Below are 25,436 nucleotides of genomic sequence, written 5' to 3'. Positions count from 1 at the left end.
TTCCCTCTGGCTCCTCCTACTCCTGTCTTCCCTCTGGCTCCTCCTACCCTGTCTTCCCTCTGGCTCCACCTACTCCTGTCTTCCCTCTGGCTCCTCCTACTCCTGTCTTCCCTCTGGCTCCTCCTACTCCTGTCTTCCCTCTGGCTCCTCCTACTCCTGGCTTCCCTCTGGCTCCTCCTACTCCTGGCTTCCCTCTGGCTCCTCCTACTCCTGTCTTTCCTCTGGCTCCACCCACTCCTGTCTTCCCTCTAGCTCCTCCTACTCCTGGCTTCCCTCAGGCTCCTCCAGAATGTATATATATATTTTAATTGGCATGATTACTAAAATGAATCAGTTTGTCATATCTTATGACTTTACTAATGAAATAATCCTGTGTTGTGACTGAGTTGAATTCCTTTAAATTGCAATTAAGTTATTTTTTTATATTTATTGCATATTGTGGCCAGTTCAAATTCACATTCATGAATAAAAAGAGTCTATTCTTTCATTCTGAATTTCCCTCAAAGCAGGTTTTCTTTCTCCTGAAGCGTGAAGTGAGTTGTTTGACGCGACACCATCAATCTAGACGTCATGGATTGAGTTTCAGAGAGAAGACGTCTGAACCCCCCCCCCCACACACACACACACACACACACACACACAAACACACACTAACCCTAACCCACAAAACACTTCCAGCCCCTCCGTCACTCAACTCAATGACATCTGGAATTTCAACAAGACGAGAGAGAGAGAGAGAGAGAGAGAGAGAGAGAGAGAGAGAGAGAGAGACTTTATCTCGGACTCTTGCTGGAATCAAACTACAAGGAAAAGCAAACAGAAGAGGAAAGAACAGCAGGGAAATAAGGAGGCTTGCTTTTAAACATGCAACATTTGCCATGGATCAGCGCTCTTTCATTCCTGCTTTATTTGTCCTTGGGATCTGCAGATTACAGGTAAGACCCTTCTCCCGGTTAGAGTTGTGGAGAAAATGCTATTGCTCTTAGTTTCATTTGAGTTTCAGCCAGTCTCTGGTTGCAGACTTCAGTTTAGTTTGAGAGAACGTGTAAGATTACTGAACAAACATCTGAGAAACTAATGAGATCTCCTTTGGTGTAACAAACTGCAGTTTCCATAAGATTAAAGAGGCGACAGTAATTCATCTGCATAAACAATGCAACTTTTTTGACTAAAATGAAAATGTACATTATTTTCAAAACATGTTTACTACGAGGAGAGAAGAAATCACTAAACTTAAAGTATAAGGTATTTATCTGACAAAATTATTTGGCAAAAGTGTCAAACTACACGATTATTTTACTATGCAAAAAAAAAACTAACAAAAAAGAGAGAAAAAAGAAAACACTGACTACAACATAATCAGAGCCCCATTAATAAAAGTTATTAATATTTAGTCGGTTTTCCCTTATTTTTGCATGTGTTCATAATTTCTTTGCCTGGACAAAAATGAGTAAATGAGTTTTAAAAAATGAGCACAATTTGTCATGTTTCATTGGGTTATTATCACTAATAAAACAATCAATAATAATATTTGAATAAGCGATGGAGATTTTCCTGAGCTGGACACTAGTGTAAATGGCTGTCGATGATCAAATCAAATCTCTATTGAACACTGAAGCCGCTGTAAATGATGCACATGAATAGATTTGTGTTGATTTCTGGGTGTTACGAACCCATCAAATGAATTATGGATCAACATAACATATAAAAGACCACAGAGATTCGGTGACAGTGTTAATAAATTATTTTAATCAAGTAATACGTCTTGACGTAGGCAGAGCATGGTGGCAAAAATAAGCAAAACATAAACAAAAGAAAACCCTGACCCACACTACTCTTCTTAGCAGATGAAACTTGCCTGCCTCCCGTTCAAAACAAAAGACAGAGTTTGTGTGAGTCTTCCGGGTCCTCTTTCTCCTGCTCTTGACTAAACTCTACTAAATAATATGCAAAAACCCATCACCAGTTACCACCAGCTCTAAATAAATATAATAAACAAAAAGCAACAAACAGAACTCCCATATCGGGATCGTGCTTGTGAACCCAACATTAAATCAATCTCTAACAAATTCCAAAAGGAAAACAAAGGCCCAGCACGCAGCGGAGCTAGAGTGCTCCGTCTGCCACCAGGAGCGGATGGGAAGTGAGAGAGAGCCACGGTCTCCAGACTGGGCGTCTTTAAGGCAGTTGGCCCGCCCACAATCACAGCCGGCGGGAGCTCACGTGACCTGTATAGAAAATTATAAACAGTAACACGTAACACCCCCACCCTTAAAGAAAATAAATTGGTTTAAATAACAATATAAAAATATACAAACCATTAATGTTCAGCAGAAAAATAAACCTTGCTAAACTGAAACAGAAAAAAAAAATTAAGGTGCAATCAATACACATTTGTTTTAAGCAATTTATTTACCATAATTTCCATCAAGCACGGGACAATGCATCTGCAACTACATTGTCGCGTCCTCGGATGTGCCTAATCTGCAAGTTGTACCCTTGCAAAATCAAGCTCCACCGCATTAAGCGCTGGTTAGAATTGCGCATGCGATCGAGAAAAACCAGTGGGTTGTGGTCGGTGTATACCACAACCGGACATACGGCACCTCCGACATAGACCTCAAAGTGCTGAAAGGCAAGCACAAGAGCAAGGGCTTCCTTTTCTATGGTCGAATAAGCACGCTGATGTCGGTTAAACTTGCGCGAGAAGAAACAGACAGGATGTTCAAGACCCTCCTCGTCATGCTGCAAAAGAACAGCCCCCGCTCCCAGATCGCTCGCATCAACAGCGAGGGAAAAAGGCCGAGAAAAGTCAGGAGCGGCCAGCACAGGCGCAGTAGTCAGCAATGCTTTAACGGACTCGAAAGCCGCTTGGCTCCGTGAAGTCCAGTCGAAGGTTACTTTTGAACTGAGCAAATCAGTGAGGGGTGAGGCAAAAGCAGAGAAATTTTTGCAAAATGACCGGTAGTAACCTACCATGCCCAGAAAACGGCGGAGTTCGCGACGAGTGGTTGGAGGAGGATAATTCAAAATCGCCTCAATTTTTGACTGGACAGGACGCACCTGCCCACGGCCAACCACTTTACCCAAATACACCACGGTGGCTTGGCCAAACTCACATTTGGCTAAATTGATGGTTAAATTAGCTTCTGATAGCTTGCGAAACACAGTAGAAAGATGGGCCATATGCGAAGGCCAGGTGGCACTATAAATGACTAAATCGTCTAAATAGGCCTCGCAATTAGGCACACCATCAAGAACGCCATTGATAAGCCTTTGAAAGGTGGCGGGAGCGTTCCGAAGGCCGAAGGCCATGGCGGTGTACTGAAGGAAGTGATCAGGTGTCACAAAGGCTGAAATCTCTTTGGCACGGAGTGTCAGCGGAACTTGCCAGTAACCCTTCAATAGGTCGATTTTACTGACAAATACCGCTGAGCCCAAACGATCAACACAATCGTCAATACGTGGTAATGGGTAGCTATCAGCCTTGGTAACGGCATTCACCCTCCTAAAATCCGTGCAAAAACGCATGGAACCATCACTCTTTGGAACAAGCAAACAAGGCGAACTCCATGGGCTATTACTAGTTTCTGCAATGCCATTTTTCAGCATGAATTTTACCTCATTTTGAAACAACAACCTTTTATGCGGATTTGTACGATACGGATGCTGTTTAATTGGACATGTAACCCCCACATCAATGTCATGTTCAATTGCCGTTGTTCGACGAGGCACATCAGGAAACAAACTCTCATTTTTTTTAATCAAGGAGATTAAATCGTTGCGTTCGAATGTTGATAAATTAGACAAAAATACATCTAAATCATTAAAGGAGAACTCCGGTCAATTTTAACATTGAGCTCAATTTTTAGTACATTTGGAGTGCTGTCAATACAGAGAACAACGACAAAAATCGGTGTTGCCTACACTGTGTTATCCTCTTTTTAAAATTTACACCCTATTGACATGAATGGGGCAAGTTTTAAACTTAACCAGTTCTTAGTCTTATCATCCTTGATGTGTCATTACAAGTGCCCAGTCATGTTGCTGGATTCCTTCAGAGTGAACACGAGTGAATCTGACTGCAGTAGATGTGAAAGATATGAATAAAAATGATGTTATATCAGCCAGCGCACATACCTGTATTTAGTTCCTGTTTTCGGTCGAAGTCCAAAGTAGTCGATTGTCGAGTTCACGCGCATAGGTTTAGTTACTATGATCACGCGCGTGAACTCGACAATCGACTACTTTGGACTTCCACCGAAAACAGGAACTAAATACAGGTATTTGCGCTGGCTGAATTAACATAATTTTTATTCATATCTTTCACATCTAATGCAGTCAGATTCACTCGTGTTCACTCTGAAGGAATCACTCAACATGGCTGGGCACTTGTAATGACACATCAAGGATGTTAAGAGGATAAAAGCAGGTTTAAAACTTGCCCCATTCAAGTCAACAGGGAGCAAATTTTAAAAATAGGATAACACAGTGTAGGCAACACCGATTTTTGTCGTTGTTCTCTGTATTGACAGCACTCCAAATTTACTAAAAATTGAGCTCAATGTTAAAATTGACCGGAGTTCTCCTTTAAGAACTTCAGAATTCTTCATTCTCCCTTCAATAACCTCCATCGATGGAGTACGACCCTCCTCTTCAAGGGAAGGACTCGCCACAGCACCGTGTTGTACTGACAGAGACGCATTTTCTCCTTGTCCCACAACCGCCAGTGAAGAAACAACTTCAGCACCACGCGCCTTGGACAGCGCCGGTTTAGTTGCGCAAGCATTTTCACGGACAGTTGAAGCGCAAGGCGGGGTGAGTTCCGAGATTGAATCTTCTCCTCGATCACAGTACAATTTTAAACGGTTAACGTGACACAGTGTGGTCCTTCTCCTTCGGTCTGGAGTAGAGATGACATAATTCAAATCATTCATTCTGCGAGCAACGCAATAAGGTCCACTATAACGAGCATGTAAAGCGGAACCCATTCCCGGAATCAGCACAAGAACTTTATCACCAGGACTGAAACTTCGGGAAACAGCCTTCTGATCAAACCTCTGTTTCATTCTCTTCTGACAAAGACCTAAATTGTCTCTAGCCAACTGACATGCACGGCTAAGCCGGTTACGCATGGTGGACACGTAATCAGTCAAACTGGAAAACTCTTTAGGCTCGGCGAGCCACGACTCTTTCAACAGTTTTAAAGGTCCACGAACCGTGTGTCCGAAAACCAGCTCTGAGGGGCTAAAACCCAAACTCTCCTGTACCACCTCACGTACAGCGAAAAGAGCAAGCGGTACACCTTCATCCCAATCACGCTGAAACTCAAGGCAAAAACACTTGAGTATACTTTTCAAAGTCTGATGGAACCTTTCAAGTGCGCCTTGAGTCTGTGGACGGTACGGGCTGGAGGTAACATGATGGACAGCGAGCTGACGCATAGCTTGCGCAAACGCACGGGACATAAAATTAGTACCGCGGTCGGTCTGAATGGTTTTCGGAAGCCCAAAAACAGAGAAGAAACCCATCAGGGCTTTAATAATGACAGGAGCTGTAATTTTACGGAGCGGTATGGCCTCTGGAAAACGAGTCAAGCTACACATTATGGTGAGTAACCACTGATTCCCAGATTTTGTTCGAGGCAATGGGCCAACACAGTCTAGTATAACTCGTTCAAAAGGCTCAGACGTAACCGGAATCGGCTGTAAAGGCGCAGGCGGGATCACCTGGTTAGGTTTACCAGTGACCTGACATAGATGACATGTTCGGCAGTATCTCACGACATCCTTTTTAATACCTGGCCAGAAAAAATGGCGTAAAACTCTGTCAGTAGTCTTATTTACGCCGAGATGACCCGCGAAGTGATGGTCATGAGCTATACTCAAAACTTTATCACGAAAAGAAACTGGGACAACAATTTGAAAGAGAACTCTCCACTCATCTTGCGCTGAGGCCATAAGAGGTCTCCACTTGCGCATTAAGACACCATCTCGTAAAAAATAGCCATGCGGCGAATGCTCAATGTCTTCTTCAGATATAGCATCTGAAAGGAGAGAAGACAGAGACGGGTCAATTTTCTGTTCCTTAATAAGCTGCTCTCGACTCATAGAAAAATTAGGAACAGAGGAAAACGACAGTGAAGCAGAATTCGAAGATAAATCACTATCGCTAGAGAGTGAAGGTCGAGCAATAAAAGTATCACTAAGATCAAGTTGATCCTCAATTTCATCTTTTTTTATCTTCTTCGCCATCGCACGAGTAACCACGCTAGAGGTGAAAACCTCAGGGAAATTAATTGACAGGTCATCGGTACAAGAATTTGGTAATGCATGAGACACTATTGGACAAGGTAAAACTTTTCCACCACACAAATCGTTACCAAGCAGCACAGCTACATTTTCAACAGGCAGGGAAGGGCGTACACCCATGGTAACTTTGCCAGTGACTAAGTCAGACATAAGAGAAATCTCATGCAGAGGGACATTAACATAACCCATTTCAAATCCACGTACAAGAATACTATCCCCAGTAAAAGTCTTCTCACTAAAAGGCAACACATCTTGTACGATAAAGCTCTGTGAAGCGCCAGTGTCACGCAGAATTTTTACAGGAATTTTTGAGCGTTCACCGGGCAAAGAGACAAAGCCATCCATTATAAAAGGCGCAAAACTGTGGTTATCAGTATCAGTGTCGTCCCTACTCACAGGCAAGTTCGAAACACACAACCCTACCTCTGATCTACCAGAAGCTGGTTGACTCGCTACCTTATTTTTACGTTTCAGAGAATAACACTCTGCCAGAACATGACCACGTTTCTTACAGTACGCGCAGGTCGGAGCTGTAACGTTAGACCCCGACGGACGCCAGTCTGAAGAGCGGCCAGAAACAGGCACGGTTTCTCTAGAAACCTTGGACACATTTGGATGACTAGAAACGTTTTGTGAAAATTTTGAATTAGAAGGAACACGCTTGTGTGTGAGTACATATTCATCCGCAAGTACAGCTGCACGAGCCGGAGTCAGATTCTGATGCTCACTAACATGGGTAGCGACTATTTGAGGGAGACCGTTTTTAAAATCTTCAAGAATAATTAAATCACGAAGAGATTGAAAAGTTGTCACTTCTTGCGAGCTAAGCCAGCGATCGAATAGCATTTCTTTTTCTCTAACATACTCGACATGTGTAAGAGCTTCAGGTCTAAGATAATTGCGAAATTTCTGTCGATACGCCTCAGGCACAAGAGCATAAATGCGCAAAACAGCATGCTTAACTTTCTCGTAATCTGCTGCATCTTCCAGAGTTAACGAGGAATACGCTTCCTGCGCTTTCCCAGTAAAAACACACTGCAACGTCATGGTCCAAATTTCTTTGGGCCATTTAAATGTTGTTGCTACGCGCTCGAAATGTGCAAAAAACTTATCAACTTCGCTCTCATTAAAAGGTGGAACAAGGCGAATGTTACGAGTTATGTCAAATTGATCTTGCCTAACTGAAACACCAGCCTCACGAGCCTTCAGCTCGAGCTCTTTGATACGTAATGCTTGCGCAAACTCAAGATCTTTCAATCTAAATTCATGTTCTCTCTTCTCCCGTTCTCGTACTGTCTGTCTATCAGCCTCTAATCTAGTTTTTTCGCGTTCCCATTCAATTTCCTTCTCTCTTAACTGTAAACGTTTTAATTCTAGTGCTGCTTTACTAGGTGAAGGTGGAGGTTCAATAGGAAAACGCTTACCCTCAGGCAATGTAGATGCATCCGGAGACACTTTCAAAAATACTCCAAGTTCTCGCAAACCTTCAAGAAGCCTATCCTGAAGTTCAGCCTTGGAAGGGTTACCACTCACCTCAAGTTTATAGTGGCCCGCAATTCTTACAAGATCATCACGCGTAGCAGTTAAGAAAACCTCCTGTGAAGGAGCGAGAATGAAGGCATCTAAATTAAACATTGCGAAAAATACGGAATAGGTCCACCCTAAACGAAAAAAAATTAAATATACTATAGAAAAGTCACCGAAAATCCACGGCATAATTAACAAAGGGCGATCACAGCAAACTAATGCGCACTCACAGCGCGCAGTGCGACCACCACAGAAAAAGATTTTCACTAAGAGAAAATCGAAATTACAAAAATGCCAAAAAAAACATTGACAAATATAGTTCAAAACCCGGCTAAGCGAGCCCCCATTTATATGTTACGAACCCATCAAATGAATTATGGATCAACATAACATATAAAAGACCACAGAGATTCGGTGACAGTGTTAATAAATTATTTTAATCAAGTAATACGTCTTGACGTAGGCAGAGCATGGTGGCAAAAATAAGCAAAACATAAACAAAAGAAAACCCTGACCCACACTACTCTTCTTAGCAGATGAAACTTGCCTGCCTCCCGTTCAAAACAAAAGACAGAGTTTGTGTGAGTCTTCCGGGTCCTCTTTCTCCTGCTCTTGACTAAACTCTACTAAATAATATGCAAAAACCCATCACCAGTTACCACCAGCTCTAAATAAATATAATAAACAAAAAGCAACAAACAGAACTCCCATATCGGGATCGTGCTTGTGAACCCAACATTAAATCAATCTCTAACAAATTCCAAAAGGAAAACAAAGGCCCAGCACGCAGCGGAGCTAGAGTGCTCCGTCTGCCACCAGGAGCGGATGGGAAGTGAGAGAGAGCCACGGTCTCCAGACTGGGCGTCTTTAAGGCAGTTGGCCCGCCCACAATCACAGCCGGCGGGAGCTCACGTGACCTGTATAGAAAATTATAAACAGTAACACGTAACACTGGGTAAATGTGCTGATCTGCTAATGTGTGTACTGTTGATTTCTGGGTAAATGTGCTGATCTGCGAATGTGTGTACTGTTGATTTCTGGGTAAATGTGCTGATCTGCGAATGTGTGTACTGTTGATTTCTGGGTAAATGTGCTGATCTGCTGTGTACTGTTGATTTCTGGGTAAATGTGCTGATCTGCTGTGTACTGTTGATTTCTGGGTAAATGTGCTGATCTGCTGTGTACTGAAGCGTCGGCACCTGTTCACACGACCGGCTCCCGGTTTATTTCCGTCAGTTTTATTTCCGTCGGTTCTCAGATTGTCCTCGTCCCTCTGGAGACACACAGATTTAGAGACCAACATGAGAAGCAGAATTACAAACATCTGGAACATCTATTCACTCGTGTACTTTAGGCTGTTATCTTACATATTATATCATTAAATGAATGCTGTATTTTAGTATTAGCATGGTTTTGTATTTGTGTGTATATATTGGTATTTATCTCAAGCTACTTTATACATTTTCTATTGTAAATTTAAGTTCAATATGTAAAACTTCTAATGTTGCTATCGTGTTTATATGGAGAAGTTAGTTCCAGTTGTTTACTGTAATTTCACTGTTGTTGTTTTTCACAGGCTTTAGTTGCCTTTCTGTTGCTAGGCAGATGGGATTGGGGGAGGGGCTTGCTTATTCTAATCTAGAGAGCATTTCATTGGACAAAAATTTGCATAGTGCAGGATGAGTCATCAGTATTATTTTTGGTCCATGAAGAGAACAATTTTAAAATTTGAATTTGTATATTCGCTTAAAGTTAGTATTATTATCATTATTGGTTACACTTTATTTTAACTTATACATTTAATATAATTAACTGCACGTACTGACTATAGGGTTAGGGTTTGTTTATGGTTCGTTGCATGTAATTATGCATAATTTACAACATTTAACATGTAACAAGGACACTGTAAAATAAAGTGCAACTTATCACAAAGATAACAGCATGAACTAAAAAGCCAAATCATATTTGTTTATTTTATGCTTTATACATTACGGTTATTCAGTTCAGTTTTGTTCTTATCTGATAGTATCAGTGCAGTTGAATCCAAAATATTGCTGAATATTAATTGTAGGTTTGTAGAACAATCTTTGTAACCCTCTAGTATATATATAATATGATAAGGTGTTTTTGCAGTAATGTTTGTGTGTGCAGTGGCTAGATGAAGTTGAGAAATGTTTATCTTTATGCAAATGAGCAGGAATATAATTAAAGGCTTTATTACAGCGCAGATCTGCTGGCCAGACTCTATCTGTTCCTGTCTGTGACACGCTGAAGAGCCATAACCGCTGAGGAGGTTTTCTGTTTAAATCACACTGGATCCGAAACACTCGTCGTGTGTCTTTTACAGCAATTACTACCTTCAAATCAAGGCCCATTCTCCTCAGATAACCTTCTGACAGCCTCACACTGCAAAACATGACGTTCTTCCTCTGTGTTTCTGTCTCGTTCTCCAGCACTAATATATGAGCATTCTTAAATCAAGATACATTTACTGGAGAAGTGAAATGACTGAAGATATTAAGTCTTGTTTAATCAAAACATCATAAAAATGTAGAGAAATGTTCTGGCCGTTAATTTGCACGACAACAGTGTTTGGTGCTCGAGAACGCAAACTCAGGAATGAGCGTTTGAATATATATGTATATTGGACCAGCTGGAGTTTGTTTATTAAGCGTGCAGGGCAACCACCCAGTGGAGCATTACAATAATCTAGCCTTGAGCTCATGAACGAACTGTTCAGCACTGGTCATATATATTGAAAGTGTGTGAAGGCCAGTGCCAGTGTTGACCGTGTGTGTGTGTGTTTCGTGTTGTGTGTCATTCAGCTGCGTGAGGCGTTCACACCGTTCTAACAGAAAACCCTTTATGCGCTCCGGCTCATTTACAGAAAACACAGTATATATATATATGTTTGTGAATAACTGCTGTGTCTCTGCTGTTCTCCGGACAGAGAGCGACGGCAGATCCCGGTGAGGAGTTTGTCCGGCGTGTGTCGGTACGGCAGCAGAGTCGAGTGTTGCTACGGCTGGAAGAAAAACAGTAAAGGACACTGTGAAGGTGAACGAGTCCGAATGCACAGAACGAGGATTTAACCAACGAATCTTCTTTTATCGCATTATTGCTTTGGGATAAAACTGACTGACTTTGCTCACACAGTGTAACAACTTCCCAAAAATGTTTTGATCATTTTTGTCATCATTATTTCGACTTAGTATGTCATTATTTCAACTTTTCAAGTCAGAATTTTACATTTTTGTCTTATTATTTTGACGTAGTATGTCATAATTATGATTTTATGTCATTATTTTTACTTAGTATATCATAATTATGACTTTTTTGGTCAGTATTTCGACTTAGTATGTCATAATTTTTACTTTTCAAGTCAGAATTTTGAAATGTTGTCATTATTTTGACGTAGTATGTATGGAAGCATATTCCCTCCATATAAGGAAAAAAATCAAGTATGAAAATAATTGAAATTATGACATACTTAAATCATAATTATGACATAACAAGTCGAAATTATGACTTACTAAATTGAAATGATGACTTTAAAAGTCATAATTATGAGATAAAAAGTCGAAATAATTTTTGATAATTTTTGTGCTTTTTTGTTTTCTTCCCACCTTCTTGCACTTGAAATATTAAAGCAATTCAAAACACCAATTGAGGTAAAGGATTTTCAGCACAGCACACAAGGGTTAATTTAGTCAGAATAATGCAAGTGTCTAAATTTCTCAGTTAAATCTAGTCATTCAGAACATGGAAAAATATTCCACGCATAAACTCATGTGATATGTTCATGGTGTCTGTGGTTTGGTGTTTTTAACCCGGGGTAAATCTGGCTTTGGTTTCCAGACGTGAGCAGATTTGACCTTGTCTGTTTCCTTTACTCATATATATATATATATCTATATTTCTGCTGTTGAATGTTTCACCAGCTCAGTGTGATCTGGGATGCAAACACGGCGAGTGTGTCGGGCTCAACAAGTGCAAGTGCTTCCCCGGATACACTGGGAAGACGTGCAGTCAAGGTGTGTGTGTGCTTCCATACACACTCTCAGATATAGAAGATCATGGGCTTCTCGACTCAATGTTAAACACTTTATGCCAAAAAGGTTCTATAAGAAATGCCTAAAATGATTGCATCATACTTTCATGTTTAATTTGAAAAAAAATCTAGTGATAAAGTATGTTTGCGGGCTGATTAACTAATAAAATGTAATTAAAAATTAATTATAACTAGTAAATTAATTAACTAAATCTATAAAACGATCAAAATTATAATAATTATGAGTCGAAATGATTACTTTGTCAAAACTATTAATGATATAATTTAGCCTTTTTATGTGATAATTGACTTAGTGATACATATTTTCTACTTTTGAATATCATAATTTAGACTTAGTGTGTCATGCATGCCTTTTTACGTAATTATTTAATTATGACTTTTTAAGTCATTATTTTGAATTTTTAAGTCAGAATTTAGCATTTTTGTCATTATTTTGACTTTGTATGTTATAATTTGAGTCTAATTTTAGCAAATAACAGCCTGTCTGTGTTCGACATGGAATGTTGTTAAATTTTTTTAAAGTTTTGACACTTTTTTTTTTTGACCGTTTTGTCGATTTGTATTTAATTTCTTTGTGTTGTTGCGTAAAATCGCGACTAAAACGCCCATTTTTACCCCCCTTCCGGAGTGAACAGAATGTAATGCATGTCTGTTGAACTGTTATGAACTTGATCTCTTCTTCCTCCGGCTCCAGATCTGAACGAGTGCGGTCTGAAGCCGCGGCCCTGTGAGCATCGCTGCATGAACACGTTCGGCAGCTACATGTGCTACTGCTTGAACGGATACATGCTAATGTCTGACGGGTCCTGCGCAAGTGAGTGGCTTCATTATATTCAAACGCTGTAATCAATAGTAAACTATGTCATTATTTACTAATGCAAACACATTGGGCCCTATCATACACTCGGTGCAATGCAGCGCCAGCCGCGGCGCAAGTGTGTTTCGCTAGTTTCAGCCCGACGCAGTTATCATTTTCATGTCCTGCTACACTTTGTTTAAATAGCAAATGCATTTGTGCGCCCACGAGCTGCGGGTCTGAGAACGAGTGTGTGTTCAGGAGCTGCGGGTCTGAGAACGAGTGTGTGTTCAGGAGCTGCTGGTCTGAGAACGAGTGTGTGTTCAGAAGCTGCGGGTCTGAGAACGAGTGTGTGTCCATGAGCGGCTGGTCTGAGAGCGAGTGTGTGTTCATGAGTGGCGGGTCTGAGAGCGAGTGTGTGTTCAGAAGCTGCGGGTCTGAGAACGAGTGTGTGTTCAGGAGCTGCGGGTCTGAGAACGAGTGTGTGTTCAGGAGCTGCGGGTCTGAGAACGAGTGTGTGTTCAGGAGCATGTTGGAGCGTTGCTGTTTTGAGGAACTGAAATAGACTGAGTCGTGGACCGGCTGAAACCTGCTCTAAATTCAGTATTTATTTGTTATTTAAAGAGCGAGTTAGTAATATGAGTCTATAGGCGGGTCCACAACACACAACACACTGCGTATTACACACACACAGGGACACATAGGGACAGCAGCACACAAACATGCCAAATATTAAAAGTAAAAGTATTACAATGTACAAGATTAATATTGTGTACATAAAGATAAGGTGAATCCGGCTTGTCCCGTAGATGGACTCGCTTTAACCTCACACACACACACACACACACACACACACACACACACACACAGCTTTAACCTCGCGCATGAGCAGATCCGTTTCTTTAGTTTTTCCGCTTTCAAATTCATGTATATGTACATGTCATGTATATAGCGAATGGAGCAACTGGTTTTAAAGGGAATGAGACTCTGATTGGTTTATTGCACGCCCGAAACACGCATTACTCATTAAGAGAATAGAGACGACCCTTTTAGACCAGCGCCGGGAGCGCCGACCATTTTTCCTGGGATTAAACTAGCAAAAGTGGATTCGGACTTACACCGAGTGCTTTAGACCATGAGCTTAGATCGTTAAAATACAGCCCGAAATATTTAACAGTTTAAATGAAGTTCATACAAAAACGGCCTAAAAGATGACTTTATGTAATCACCCTTTGTACAGTGTATAGTTGCATGAGTGTGTAAAGATGCACGTGAGCTGTGTGTTGCAGTGACTGTGGTTGTTTGCAGACTCGAGGACGTGTTCTCTGGCTCACTGCCAGTACGGGTGTGAGGAGGTCGAGGCCGAGGTGCGGTGTGTGTGTCCGTCCCCGGGCCTTCAGCTGGGAGCCGATGCCAAGACCTGCGTGGGTGAGGATCATCAGGGGCTTTCGCGCCGGAGGAACATTTTCATCGGTCTAGAACTATTGGCGGACTTTTTTGCTTGCACCGCAGGAACTATGAATGATTCTAGTTCTAGGAACTCTTTTGGAGGAACTAATTTCCTCCTACATCAGAGTCGGTGTAAACCAGCGCTACAGGAACTACAGTGCCGGTAGTGTTCTCTGATTGGCCGAACGCTCGTGAAACACCAGCACACGCCATTATTAAAAGCACACAGATTATAGGCTATATATTTCCTCCAGAAACTAACTCTACACACATGTGAACAGAGATAGATGAAGCTCTTAATCTTCACGCTGAGGAGAAACCCAACACACTGTGAGGGACGAGAGGAACATGATGATGTGTTTCTGCTCCGCAACACTGGACATCACACACACGCCACACACACATCACACACACGCCACACACACATCACACACACGCCACACACACATCACACACATGCCACACACACATCACACACACGCCACACACACATCACACACACGCCACACACACATCACACACACGCCACACACACGCCACACACACATCACACACACGCCACACACACATCACACACACGCCACACACACATCACACACACGCTACACACACATCACACACACGCCACACACACATCACACACACATCACACACATCACACACACACATCACACACATCACACACACGCCACACACACATCACACACACGCCACACACACATCACACACACGCCACACACACATCACACACACGCCACACACACATCACACACACGCCACACGCTAATAACTCTTCATCACGCTCTACTTCATGTGTGTAGCAGTTCTACATAATACCGCATTAGTCAGGAGCGTTAGACAGACCGTACACTAATGAACAGGAGAATGTGAGCGCTGTGAGTTCAGGCGTTCTCAGCGCCGTCACAATAAAAGTCTCAGCGAGCGAGTCTCGCGTCACTCAGAGTTCCTGCTAGCGCTGCGAACGCCACCAGGAGAACCTTCCTGAGGAACATCAGCTCTCGGGGAACACCCGGCGCGACAGCCCCTAATATCTTATCAATAAAGGTTCTTAAATTATTGGCATCGATGGTTCCATGGAGAACCTTTAACATCAATCCCAGACTGCATCATCTGTGCCGTGTGGAATCCAGATGTACCGGATCTGGGCCGACAACACTATGTTGCTGTGTGCAATGGAACCAGTGGGAAACAGTTCTTTAGATTATTAAAATGCTCTTTACACTAAGAAAAAATACATGTTTTCTAAAACGTGGTGTCGCTGAATGACCAACAGGTGCAGAAATCATTGGTAAATGTGGGACTCTGGGACCGATGTTGCATTAACTCTTGTTGTTTCCCTCGTTCTCTTCTTTAGACATCGATGAATGTGCGACCGGGAAACATCAATGTCCGTTCAACCGGCAGTGCATCAACACGTTCGGGAGCTACTACTGCAAGTGCCAGGACGGCTACGATCTCAAGCACGTCGACGGGAAATACGACTGCGTCGGTGAGGAAGAAGCCGTGTAACTTACTGTTCATATTGAGTCGCATTCGGGAAGAAACACTCTATGAGTTCTGGAGACTTTAGTGATGATATCTGCTTCTGAGAAAGAGACAAATCAGGAAAAATCATGTTGAATGGTGAATTTTCCAGCGAAGAACTAAACTATAAAACTAAGCATTCTTAAATCAAGAAACATTTACTGGAGAAGCAAAACTACTCAAAATATTAAGTCATGTATGCTGAAAAATTTATCAAAATGAAGTGAGTTTGTGTTTAAAACAAGAACAAATATCATATAATATAATATTAATCCAAAGGGTAAACAAGATTATTTTTCTGACTCCATTGGCAGATTTGTTCTTGTTTTAAGCAAAAACTTCATTTTGATGATTTTTTCTTCTTTCTAAAATAAGACTTAATATCTCCAGTCACTGTTCTTCTCCAGTAAATGTATCTTGATTTAAGAATGTTTGGATATTTGCGCTGGAAAACGAGACATTATTTGTATCTCTCTTTAATGAAGAATCTTTTAAATGCTTGGAGAAAGTTAATAATATACTTCATAAGCGTAACAGAAAGTTGCTCCCCTGAAGTGCAAGAGAATATTTTGCTTGATTCCTGCTTTGTAAGGCAATAATGCGACTGTGCTATTCCAGATGTAAATGAGTGTGTGTCGGACACACAGAAGTGCAGTCTCCACGCCGAGTGCATCAACACACACGGGTCCTACAGGTGTAAATGCAAGCAGGGTTTCCGTGGCAGCGGATTCGATTGTTCAGGTGAGAGATGACAGCAGATCATGATGTTCCTCAAAGGAACGGGTTCATCCGTGCAACATCACTTGAATCCTTTGTGTTTTTGTAGTCAAGCCTTTTTATCACAGATCCTGGGAAGGCGATGAAGGAAAAGCGGATGCGCTCCTCAACGGTGAGACGCATGAAGACGCTTCCTCTAACTCCTGATCTCTGAACATCATTTCTGAACAGAACATCAGCAGTTACTGGGACACGTCTGCTAGCGCTTTAGTGCAACTGGAAACTATATATATATATATATATATATATATATATATATATATATATATATAGAGAGAGAGAGAGAGAGAGAGAGAGACTGCTATGTATATTGTACGTTAAATGCATAAATTAAAATATAAAATATCATCAGAATGTAAATTTTTTTTGGAGATATACATTTTTAGCAGTATCATCCAGCTCTAATGTTCACTCATTTAGTTACCTAATGTTAACAAACAAAACCTTACTGTAAAGTGTTTACGTGCGACTCGATTACGGCTTCATGCACGGCTGACGCTTGAATATTCACTCCGCATGGAAAATCTCCTGCGTATCCGAACATGCAGTCATGGAGCGTATAAAGCACGGTGTGTGATTAATGTGATAATGCTGAGAAAGCATGAATCAGTCTCCATGCATTTTTGACTTCTAAAGGTGAGATATTTTTTCACCAGATGTCATATAAATCTATGGTGTTCCCAGAATGTGTGTGTGAAATTTCAGCTCAAAATCCCGCCAGATCATTTATTACGTGCCGTTTGTGTGTGTGTCGCTTTAAATGCAAATGAGCTGCTGCTCCGCCTCCATTCAGAAGAGGGCGGAGTCTTTACACGAGCTTCAGCTCCAGCAATAACAGAACTGGCCAATCTCACTCCTCCAGAATCCCAGAGTAACCAGTAGCGAGTGCAGCGTTACGGAGAGACTCTGAGTTTCTGGATGTTAGTGGAGACATTTGTGTAGTTGTTGTGGAGTTACACTGATCATCTCATCATCATGTTGAACTCTTACACACGTGTCCACAGTTCCTGAGGGGTTTATAAGACAGCGCTGACATGTTCTGGTCAATAGTGTCCAGTCTGTGCTCGACCACAGAACAGTGTCATGCTTTGCTGGATCTTCTGCCATCGGTTAGAACTGGTCTCTGTCGTGGCTTGAGGAACCTAATGTCGTGCCGTGTGTGTAAATGTGCAGATTAAGGGCCGGTAATGTTATAATCGTATAAATTAAGGGCCGGTAATATTATAAATGTGCAGATTAAGGGCCAGTAATGTTATAAACGTGCAGATTAAGGGCCGGTAATGTTATAAACGTCCAGATTAAGGGCCGGTAATGTTATAATCGTGCAGATTAAGGGCCGGTAATGTTATAAAGTTGCAGATTAAGGGCCGGTAATGTTATAAACGTCCAGATTAAGGGCCGGTAATGTTATAATCGTGCAGATTAAGGGCCGGTAATGTTATAAACGAGCAGATTAAGGGCCGGTAATGTTATAAAGTTGCAGATTAAGGGCCGGTAATGTTATAAACGTGCAGATTAAGGGCCGGTAATGTTATAAACGTGCAGATTAAGGGCCGGTAATGTTATAAAGTTGCAGATTAAGGGCCGGTAATGTTATAAACGTGCAGATTAAGGGCCGGTAATGTTATAAACGTCCAGATTAAGGGCCGGTAATGTTATAAACGTGCAGATTAAGGGCCGGTAATGTTATAATCGTGCAGATTAAGGGCCGGTAATGTTATAATCGTGCAGATTAAGGGCCGGTAATGTTATAAACGTGCAGATTAAGGGCCGGTAATGTTATAAACGAGCAGATTAAGGGCCGGTAATGTTATAAACGTGCAGATTAAGGGCCGGTAATATTATAATCGTGCAGATTTAGGGCCGGTAATGTTATAATCGTGCAGATTAAGGGCCGGTAATGTTATAATCGTGCAGATTAAGGGCCGGTAATGTTATAATCGTGCAGATTAAGGGCCGGTAATATTATAATCGTGCAGATTTAGGGCCGGTAATGTTATAAACGAGCAGATTAAGGGCCGGTAATGTTATAAAGTTGCAGATTAAGGGCCGGTAATGTTATAAACGTCCAGATTAAGGGCCGGTAATGTTATAAACGTGCAGATTAAGGGCCGGTAATGTTATAAAGTTGCAGATTAAGGGCCGGTAATGTTATAAACGTCCAGATTAAGGGCCGGTAATGTTATAAACGTGCAGATTAAGGGCCGGTAATGTTATAAACGTCCAGATTAAGGGCCGGTAATGTTATAATCGTGCAGATTAAGGGCCGGTAATGTTATAAACGTGCAGATTAAGGGCCGGTAATGTTATAAACGAGCAGATTAAGGGCCGGTAATGTTATAAACGTGCAGATTAAGGGCCGGTAATATTATAATCGTGCAGATTTAGGGCCGGTAATGTTATAATCGTGCAGATTAAGGGCCGGTAATGTTATAAGCGTGCAGATTAAGGGCCGGTAATGTTATAATCGTGCAGATTAAGGGCCGGTAATGTTATAATCGTGCAGATTAAGGGCCGGTAATGTTATAATCGTGCAGATTAAGGGCCGGTAATGTTGTAATCGTGCAGATTAAGGGCCGGTAATGTTATAATCGTGCAGATTAAGGGCCGGTAATGTTATAAACGTGCAGATTAAGGGCCAGTAATGTTATAAACGTGCAGATTAAGGGCCAGTAATGTTATAAACGTGCAGATTAAGGGCCGGTAATGTTATAATCGTGCAGATTAAGGGCCGGTAATGTTATAAACGTGCAGATTAAGGGCCAGTAATGTTATAAACGTGCAGATTAAGGGCCGGTAATGTTGTAATCGTGCAGATTAAGGGCCGGTAATGTTATAATTGTGCAGATTAAGGGCCGGTAATGTTATAATCGTGCAGATTAAGGGCCGGTAATGTTATAATCGTGCAGATTAAGGGCCGGTAATGTTGTAATCGTGCAGATTAAGGGCCGGTAATGTTATAATCGTGCAGATTAAGGGCCGGTAATGTTATAATCGTGCAGATTAAGGGCCGGTAATGTTGTAAATGTGCAGATTAAGGGCCAGTAATATTATAAACGTGCAGATTAAGGGCCGGTAATGTTATAAACGTGCAGATTAAGGGCCGGTAATGTTATAAACGTGCAGATTAAGGGCCGGTAATGTTATAAACGTGCAGATTAAGGGCCGCTAATGTTATAAATGTGCAGATTAAGGGCCGGTAATGTTATAAACGTGCAAATTAAGGGCCGGTAATGTTATAAATGTGCAGATTAAGGGCCGGTAATGTTATAAATGTGCAGATTAAGGGCCGGTAATGTTATAATCGTGCAGATTAAGGGCCAGTAATGTTATAAACGTGCAGATTAAGGGCCGGTAATGTTATAATCGTGCAGATTAAGGGCCGGTAATATTATAAACGTGCAGATTAAGGGCCGGTAATGTTATAAACGTGCAGATTAAGGGCCGGTAATGTTATAAACGTGCAGATTAAGAGCCGGTAATGTTATAAACATGCAGATTAAGGGCCGGTAATGTTATAAATGTGCAGATTAAGGGCCGGTAATGTTATAATCGTGCAGATTAAGGGCCGGTAATATTATAAACGTGCAGATTAAGGGCCGGTAATGTTATAAACGTGCAGATTAAGGGCCGGTAATGTTATAAATGTGCAGATTAAGGGCCGGTAATGTTATAATCGTGCAGATTAAGGGCCAGTAATGTTATAATCGTGCAGATTAAGGGCCGGTAATGTTATAATCGTGCAGATTAAGGGCCGGTAATGTTATAAACGTGCAGATTAAGGGCCGGTAATGTTATAATCGTGCAGATTAAGGGCCGGTAATGTTATAATCGTGCAGATTAAGGGCCGGTAATGTTATAATCGTGCAGATTAAGGGCCGGTAATGTTATAATCGTGCAGATTAAGGGCCGGTAATGTTATAAACGTGCAGATTAAGGGCCGGTAATATTATAAACGTGCAGATTAAGGGCCGGTAATGTTATAAACGTGCAGATTAAGGGCCGGTAATGTTATAAATGTGCAGATTAAGGGCCGGTAATGTTATAATCGTGCAGATTAAGGGCCAGTAATGTTATAATCGTGCAGATTAAGGGCCGGTAATGTTATAATCGTGCAGATTAAGGGCCGGTAATGTTATAAACGTGCAGATTAAGGGCCGGTAATGTTATAATCGTGCAGATTAAGGGCCGGTAATGTTATAATAAGATCCTCTTCATACGTCGTCAGAAGGAGAGCTAAATCTGATCGGTTTATTTTTAGACATGCTTGCAGAGAAAGGCTCGCCAGAACAAAGTTACTGGGTTTCACTCTTCACGTTTCTGTGTTGGTAAGCACCGGATTATAGCACTGACACACGGGGAAACTCGTCCCCTTTAATGGCTTAAGAAGATCATTTGACATCAGCACACAGGACTTCATCCCAGTTTCCTCATGCATTTCCCTGCAGTTATTCCCGATTCCCCGTCCAAGACTCGTGTTCTGGGCCGGTTTGAGAACAGCATCCCCGAGCCGGCGCTGACCGACGCTCCTCGACTCCGCCAGCAACCCTTCGACTACAGCGACGGGCTCTACATCGGCTCCGAGGAGGAGGAGAAGCTGTACGAGGAGGAGGAGGAAGAGGAGGAGGACACCGGAAACCAGCTGGACCCCAGAGGAGATGTGTTCTGTGAGTGATCCTCGGCTCTCACTTACAATACTCCTCATATTTATACATTTATGCATTTGTCCGACGCTTTTATTCTAAGCGACTTTTCAAGATACACATCTACATTCTTATCAGTTCTTGCTTTCCCTGGGAATCGAACCCATGACCTCGGCGTTGCAAGCGCTCTACTGTATGTTTATTAATGTTTCTGAAAGAGTCTCTTTAGCTCACAAAAGCTGCGATTATTTGATTTAAAAAAATACAGTAAAAATTGTAAAAAATATTATTATAATGTAAATCTGCAGTTTTCTATGTGAATATATAGTAAAGTGTAATTTATTCCTGTGATCAAAGCTGAGTTTATCATCATTACTCCAGTCTTCAGTGTCACATGATCCTCCAGAAATCATTCAGCTCCATTTAAATGAACAAAATTATTTTAGTTTAGCTTACAATATCAGCTGTAATGTTTAGTGCTATTCATAAGTCGAGAGGGCATGCTGGGACTGAACCGTGAGCCGTAGTTGTGTGTGGATCTCTACTGTACATGTACAGATATATCTAAATGTCTAAACATTCTTAAATCAAGAGACTTTTACAGGAGAAGAAAAACGACTGAAGATATTAAGACTTGTTTACTGTAAAAGTATATCAAACCCACATGAGGTCAGATTTTTTTTAAACGTTTTTTAAATTGAGCCGAATGGATCGGCCTGTGCTTTAGATGTTATTTAGCACAGATGGAGGGGTCAGAGGTCATGCAACACAAGTGCAGTGTGACCGACCCAAAACACGCCGTTAACCTCTGTTCACACTCAATAACACACTGTTGACTAATGGCGGTATTATAGTGTTCAGCTCACAGGAGCAAGAGAGCGGCAGCGATCAATCACGCTGCACACGTGATCAATAACTGCGTCTGCAGCGTTAAAGGGGCGGTGTACGTGCTTCGACTGTAATAAAGCATACACATAACATAATATGTTTGCAGATATTTAGGAAACATACTCGTTTCTCTGAAAAACACTTCTACAGCCAGTTATTCTACTTTAAAATGTTTGTTCTGAGTCGGAATTGTGTGATCCCGCCCACTGCCAGTTTAGCCAATAGTATTTCGGAGGGGGCGGGGCAACAACTCCTTCCAATATTTTACACCACTAGCTGTCAAAATTACACACCACACCTTGTGTTTTTAACAGTAATTACAATATTTCTCACAATGAAGATACAAATACCCAATACTAAGTCAATCGACACTGGAAAAAAAAAAAAATCACACAGAAATCACTAGAAAATTACAAAGTTACAAAGATATGATTGAATTAAACATGACATTTTGATGTAGAAAAACTGAAATAGTATTTTCTTGTAAATGTAGCCCACTCCAATAACTTTGAAAAATAAAAAAACACACAACAAATGAAGATTTAAAACCTACAGGCACAATAATATTAATAATACATAACATTAATGTATGCATGCATACAGATTCATAAAATAATTAACGATAGCAACAATATTTATTATATATATAAGGGGCAGGGTGTTCACTGTAAAAATATTTGTAATTTTTACTGTATAAATGCTATTGTAAAAACACGTTAATTGACTGTGTTAACATCACTTTACAGTAAAATTACATATTACAGTAAAATTACATATAATATACAATAAAATTATATAACATTCATATACTATAAATATGTGTCATACTATATAGCCTACTATAAAAATATACAGGTGAAACACAGCTTATGAAAACCTTTTCACAATATTCTAATTTTTAATTTGGGGTTTTCATAATCTGTAATCCATAATCAGGGCCGGAGTGGGACTCATTTTCAGCCCTGGAGTTTCATGCCTTAGACCGGCCCACTTTAGTTCCCGACTGACTATATTAAAATAATGTAATTAAACCCTCAGTTTATAAGTCTGCAATAGTGCACTGTTCTGTACAGCCTTGTAATTCATTGTATTTTTCACAAATATAATTTTCTATTCAGTGCAATAGCCGTACACAGGGTTTTATAAATACAAAGGTCCCAAAAGTGATCTGGCTAGGGGGTTCGGGGGCATATTATTTTTACAATCTGTGTTAAATAGGAATCCATTGTAATAAAGTTATTCTCATTCTGAGCACAGTATGCAATAGGCTATTCCTCTACCTGATTTCCTCTCTCATCTCCATCTCCTTCTCTCGTTCTTCTTCAATCTCTTTATCTTTACCTGTAAATCTCCTCTTCCCGAAGCTGAGCTTTGATTGATACAGTTTTTGCAAACTGATTATTTATATCGGTCGTTTAAAACTTCTATCGTAAAACAGCTGTTTAGTTTAGCCACTGCATCTTATCTCGAGAAGCGGCGAGCTAGGATTCGCGCGCGGCCGCGGATCGCGCTTCTGTGAACATAAATCACGCTTGCTTTGATCGGACATCTCAAACATTTTGCCATTGCCGACGAAAGCAGCTCAGATGATGAGGTCCGTTATCGTTGCGATATGCGAATCATTACAGCACCAAATTAGAGTTAATATTAGGCAATTATTTCACAACTTTATACAACTTTACACTCAAAAATTAGGCTACAGAGGTCCGGACCTCGGAGACCTCAATGGTGGGTACGGCCCTGACTCGTAGGCTTTTTGGCCGCTTGAGTTTCTAGAGATTTTTTATTATTCTGGCCTTTTCAGCGCCGCCAATGCGCCTATTATCCATGTTTAGTATCTCTTATTTTTTGTTCGCACATCTCTAACAACGGACTTGTTTTTTGTGGGGCTGCGAGAAAATAATAATAAAAATATAGCTGCAAGCAGCGATTACGGGCCCAAGCCGGTGGCACCGCCACCCCGGTGCCTTTAGTTGCACTAAAGGCACCGAGGTGGCGGTGCCACCGGCTTGGGCCCTCCATCGCTGCTTGCAGCTATATTTATTTATATATATATATATATATATATATATATATAAAATCCGCCACCCCGGTGCCTTTAGGGTTCCTGTGCACGACGGACAATAACGTAACTCCGCTTTGACTGTCGAGAAGAAGTCTGCTTTAGAGCTTGCATCAGTGTGGGTTCTGCAAAAGTGCGCATCGAGGGCACATATCAACCACAAAGTATGTGTGAGCACCCTTCTGAAACCTAAAATGAAAAATTAGACACCCTACAGTCTCATGGACTTAACGGTAACGGACACATGAAATCAGCAGCCATTGTAAGTACACAAGACCAAAAATTCATATGAAGTGTGGTATATATATTCATTGAAATTACTGTACTTTAAAACACTTGTTTAAAAGAAAAAACACATGTATACATAGTATAAAACACTAGATGGCACAATATACCTATTTTTAATAGAGTCTTTCTGCCCCCCTCCCCACACACACAGAGACAGGGGGGCTGTCTGTGTGTGTGCCCTCCCTCCCCTACCCACACAGACACACACATGGGGGGGGGTGTCTGTCAGACAGACAGACAGACAGACACACGCACACACACACACACAGAATGGCAGGGGGAACTCTGTCGGAGAGAGACAAAACCACATTCAAACCAAAATATCTGACTTCCTGTTGGTCGGAGCTAATGACTGTAAATGAGAAAGTTGTCCGGCTCGATAAGCACAATATACATACCGAGTTTTGTGACTGTAGGTAAAAATAACCCCCCCACTTTAGTCAAAAGCATCTTGAAAGTAACACACTTCCTGCTGCCAGTTGGTGGCGCTATAACTTTGACTCACATTAGTTACATCCATGTGATCGGCCTCTTACAAAAAACACACTACTGAAGTTTCATCAAGATCAGTTAATGTATGAAGACGTTATAACACATCGTGTTTCTCTTTTCTCGCCATAAATTCGTTTCCTCGCCACGGCCAAACCGTTCGAGATATCAAAAATCCGTCCGCAATTTAGCATCCTCCATGTCTTGACTTCATGTTGACTGAGTTTGGTGGCGATCGAAAGAATTTTCTAGGAGGAGTATATAAAATTCCAGGGGGATTCGTTTTTAAACAACCCATAATAGCCGACTTCCTGTTGGACTGGCGTAAAACTTAGAGCACGAAAGTTGTTCGGCCCGATGAGATCTATATGTGTACCAAGTTTCATATTATTACATGCAAACGTGTTTGATATATGGACCAAGTTTTCGGACCACGTTCAAGGGGGCGCTGTTGAGCTCCCCTGCCACGCCCGGATACCAGCTTCAGTCCGGCCCTGATGGCCGCGGGTTCTGACCTGTGTGCAAAGTTTCAAGAGTTTTCGAGCACGTTAAGGGCCCCATAAGTGCCCAAGAAGTCCCACACAGCAGA

The 25,436-nt window shown here is 41.4% G+C and overlaps 1 protein-coding gene across 2 annotated transcripts in view; it reads left to right on the top strand.

Moving 5' to 3' along the window:
* Positions 1–549: 549 nt before the first annotated feature.
* LOC307001263 (ras-related protein Rab-9A) overlaps positions 550–25,436 on the top strand; it is a 50,421-nt gene continuing 25,534 nt past the window's right edge. The window contains exons 1-9 of one of the 2 annotated variants that reach the window (XM_079617526.1): positions 636–935; positions 10,789–10,895; positions 11,780–11,872; positions 12,605–12,724; positions 14,015–14,134; positions 15,531–15,665; positions 16,319–16,441; positions 16,527–16,589; positions 20,926–21,144. In XM_079617526.1, the coding sequence (XP_079473652.1) occupies positions 865–935; positions 10,789–10,895; positions 11,780–11,872; positions 12,605–12,724; positions 14,015–14,134; positions 15,531–15,665; positions 16,319–16,441; positions 16,527–16,589; positions 20,926–21,144 (1,051 nt within the window). In that variant the 5' untranslated portion in view covers positions 636–864. Of the gene's footprint in view, positions 936–10,788; positions 10,896–11,779; positions 11,873–12,604; positions 12,725–14,014; positions 14,135–15,530; positions 15,666–16,318; positions 16,442–16,526; positions 16,590–20,925; positions 21,145–25,436 lie in introns of both variants that reach the window. The other variant, XM_079617527.1, reaches the window with a different exon arrangement.

This window comes from Phoxinus phoxinus (assembly GCF_949152265.1).
Source record: "Phoxinus phoxinus genome assembly, chromosome: 7".
Classification (NCBI taxonomy): Eukaryota; Metazoa; Chordata; class Actinopteri; order Cypriniformes; family Leuciscidae; genus Phoxinus; species Phoxinus phoxinus.
This window is presented reverse-complemented; position numbering and strand designations above follow the sequence as displayed.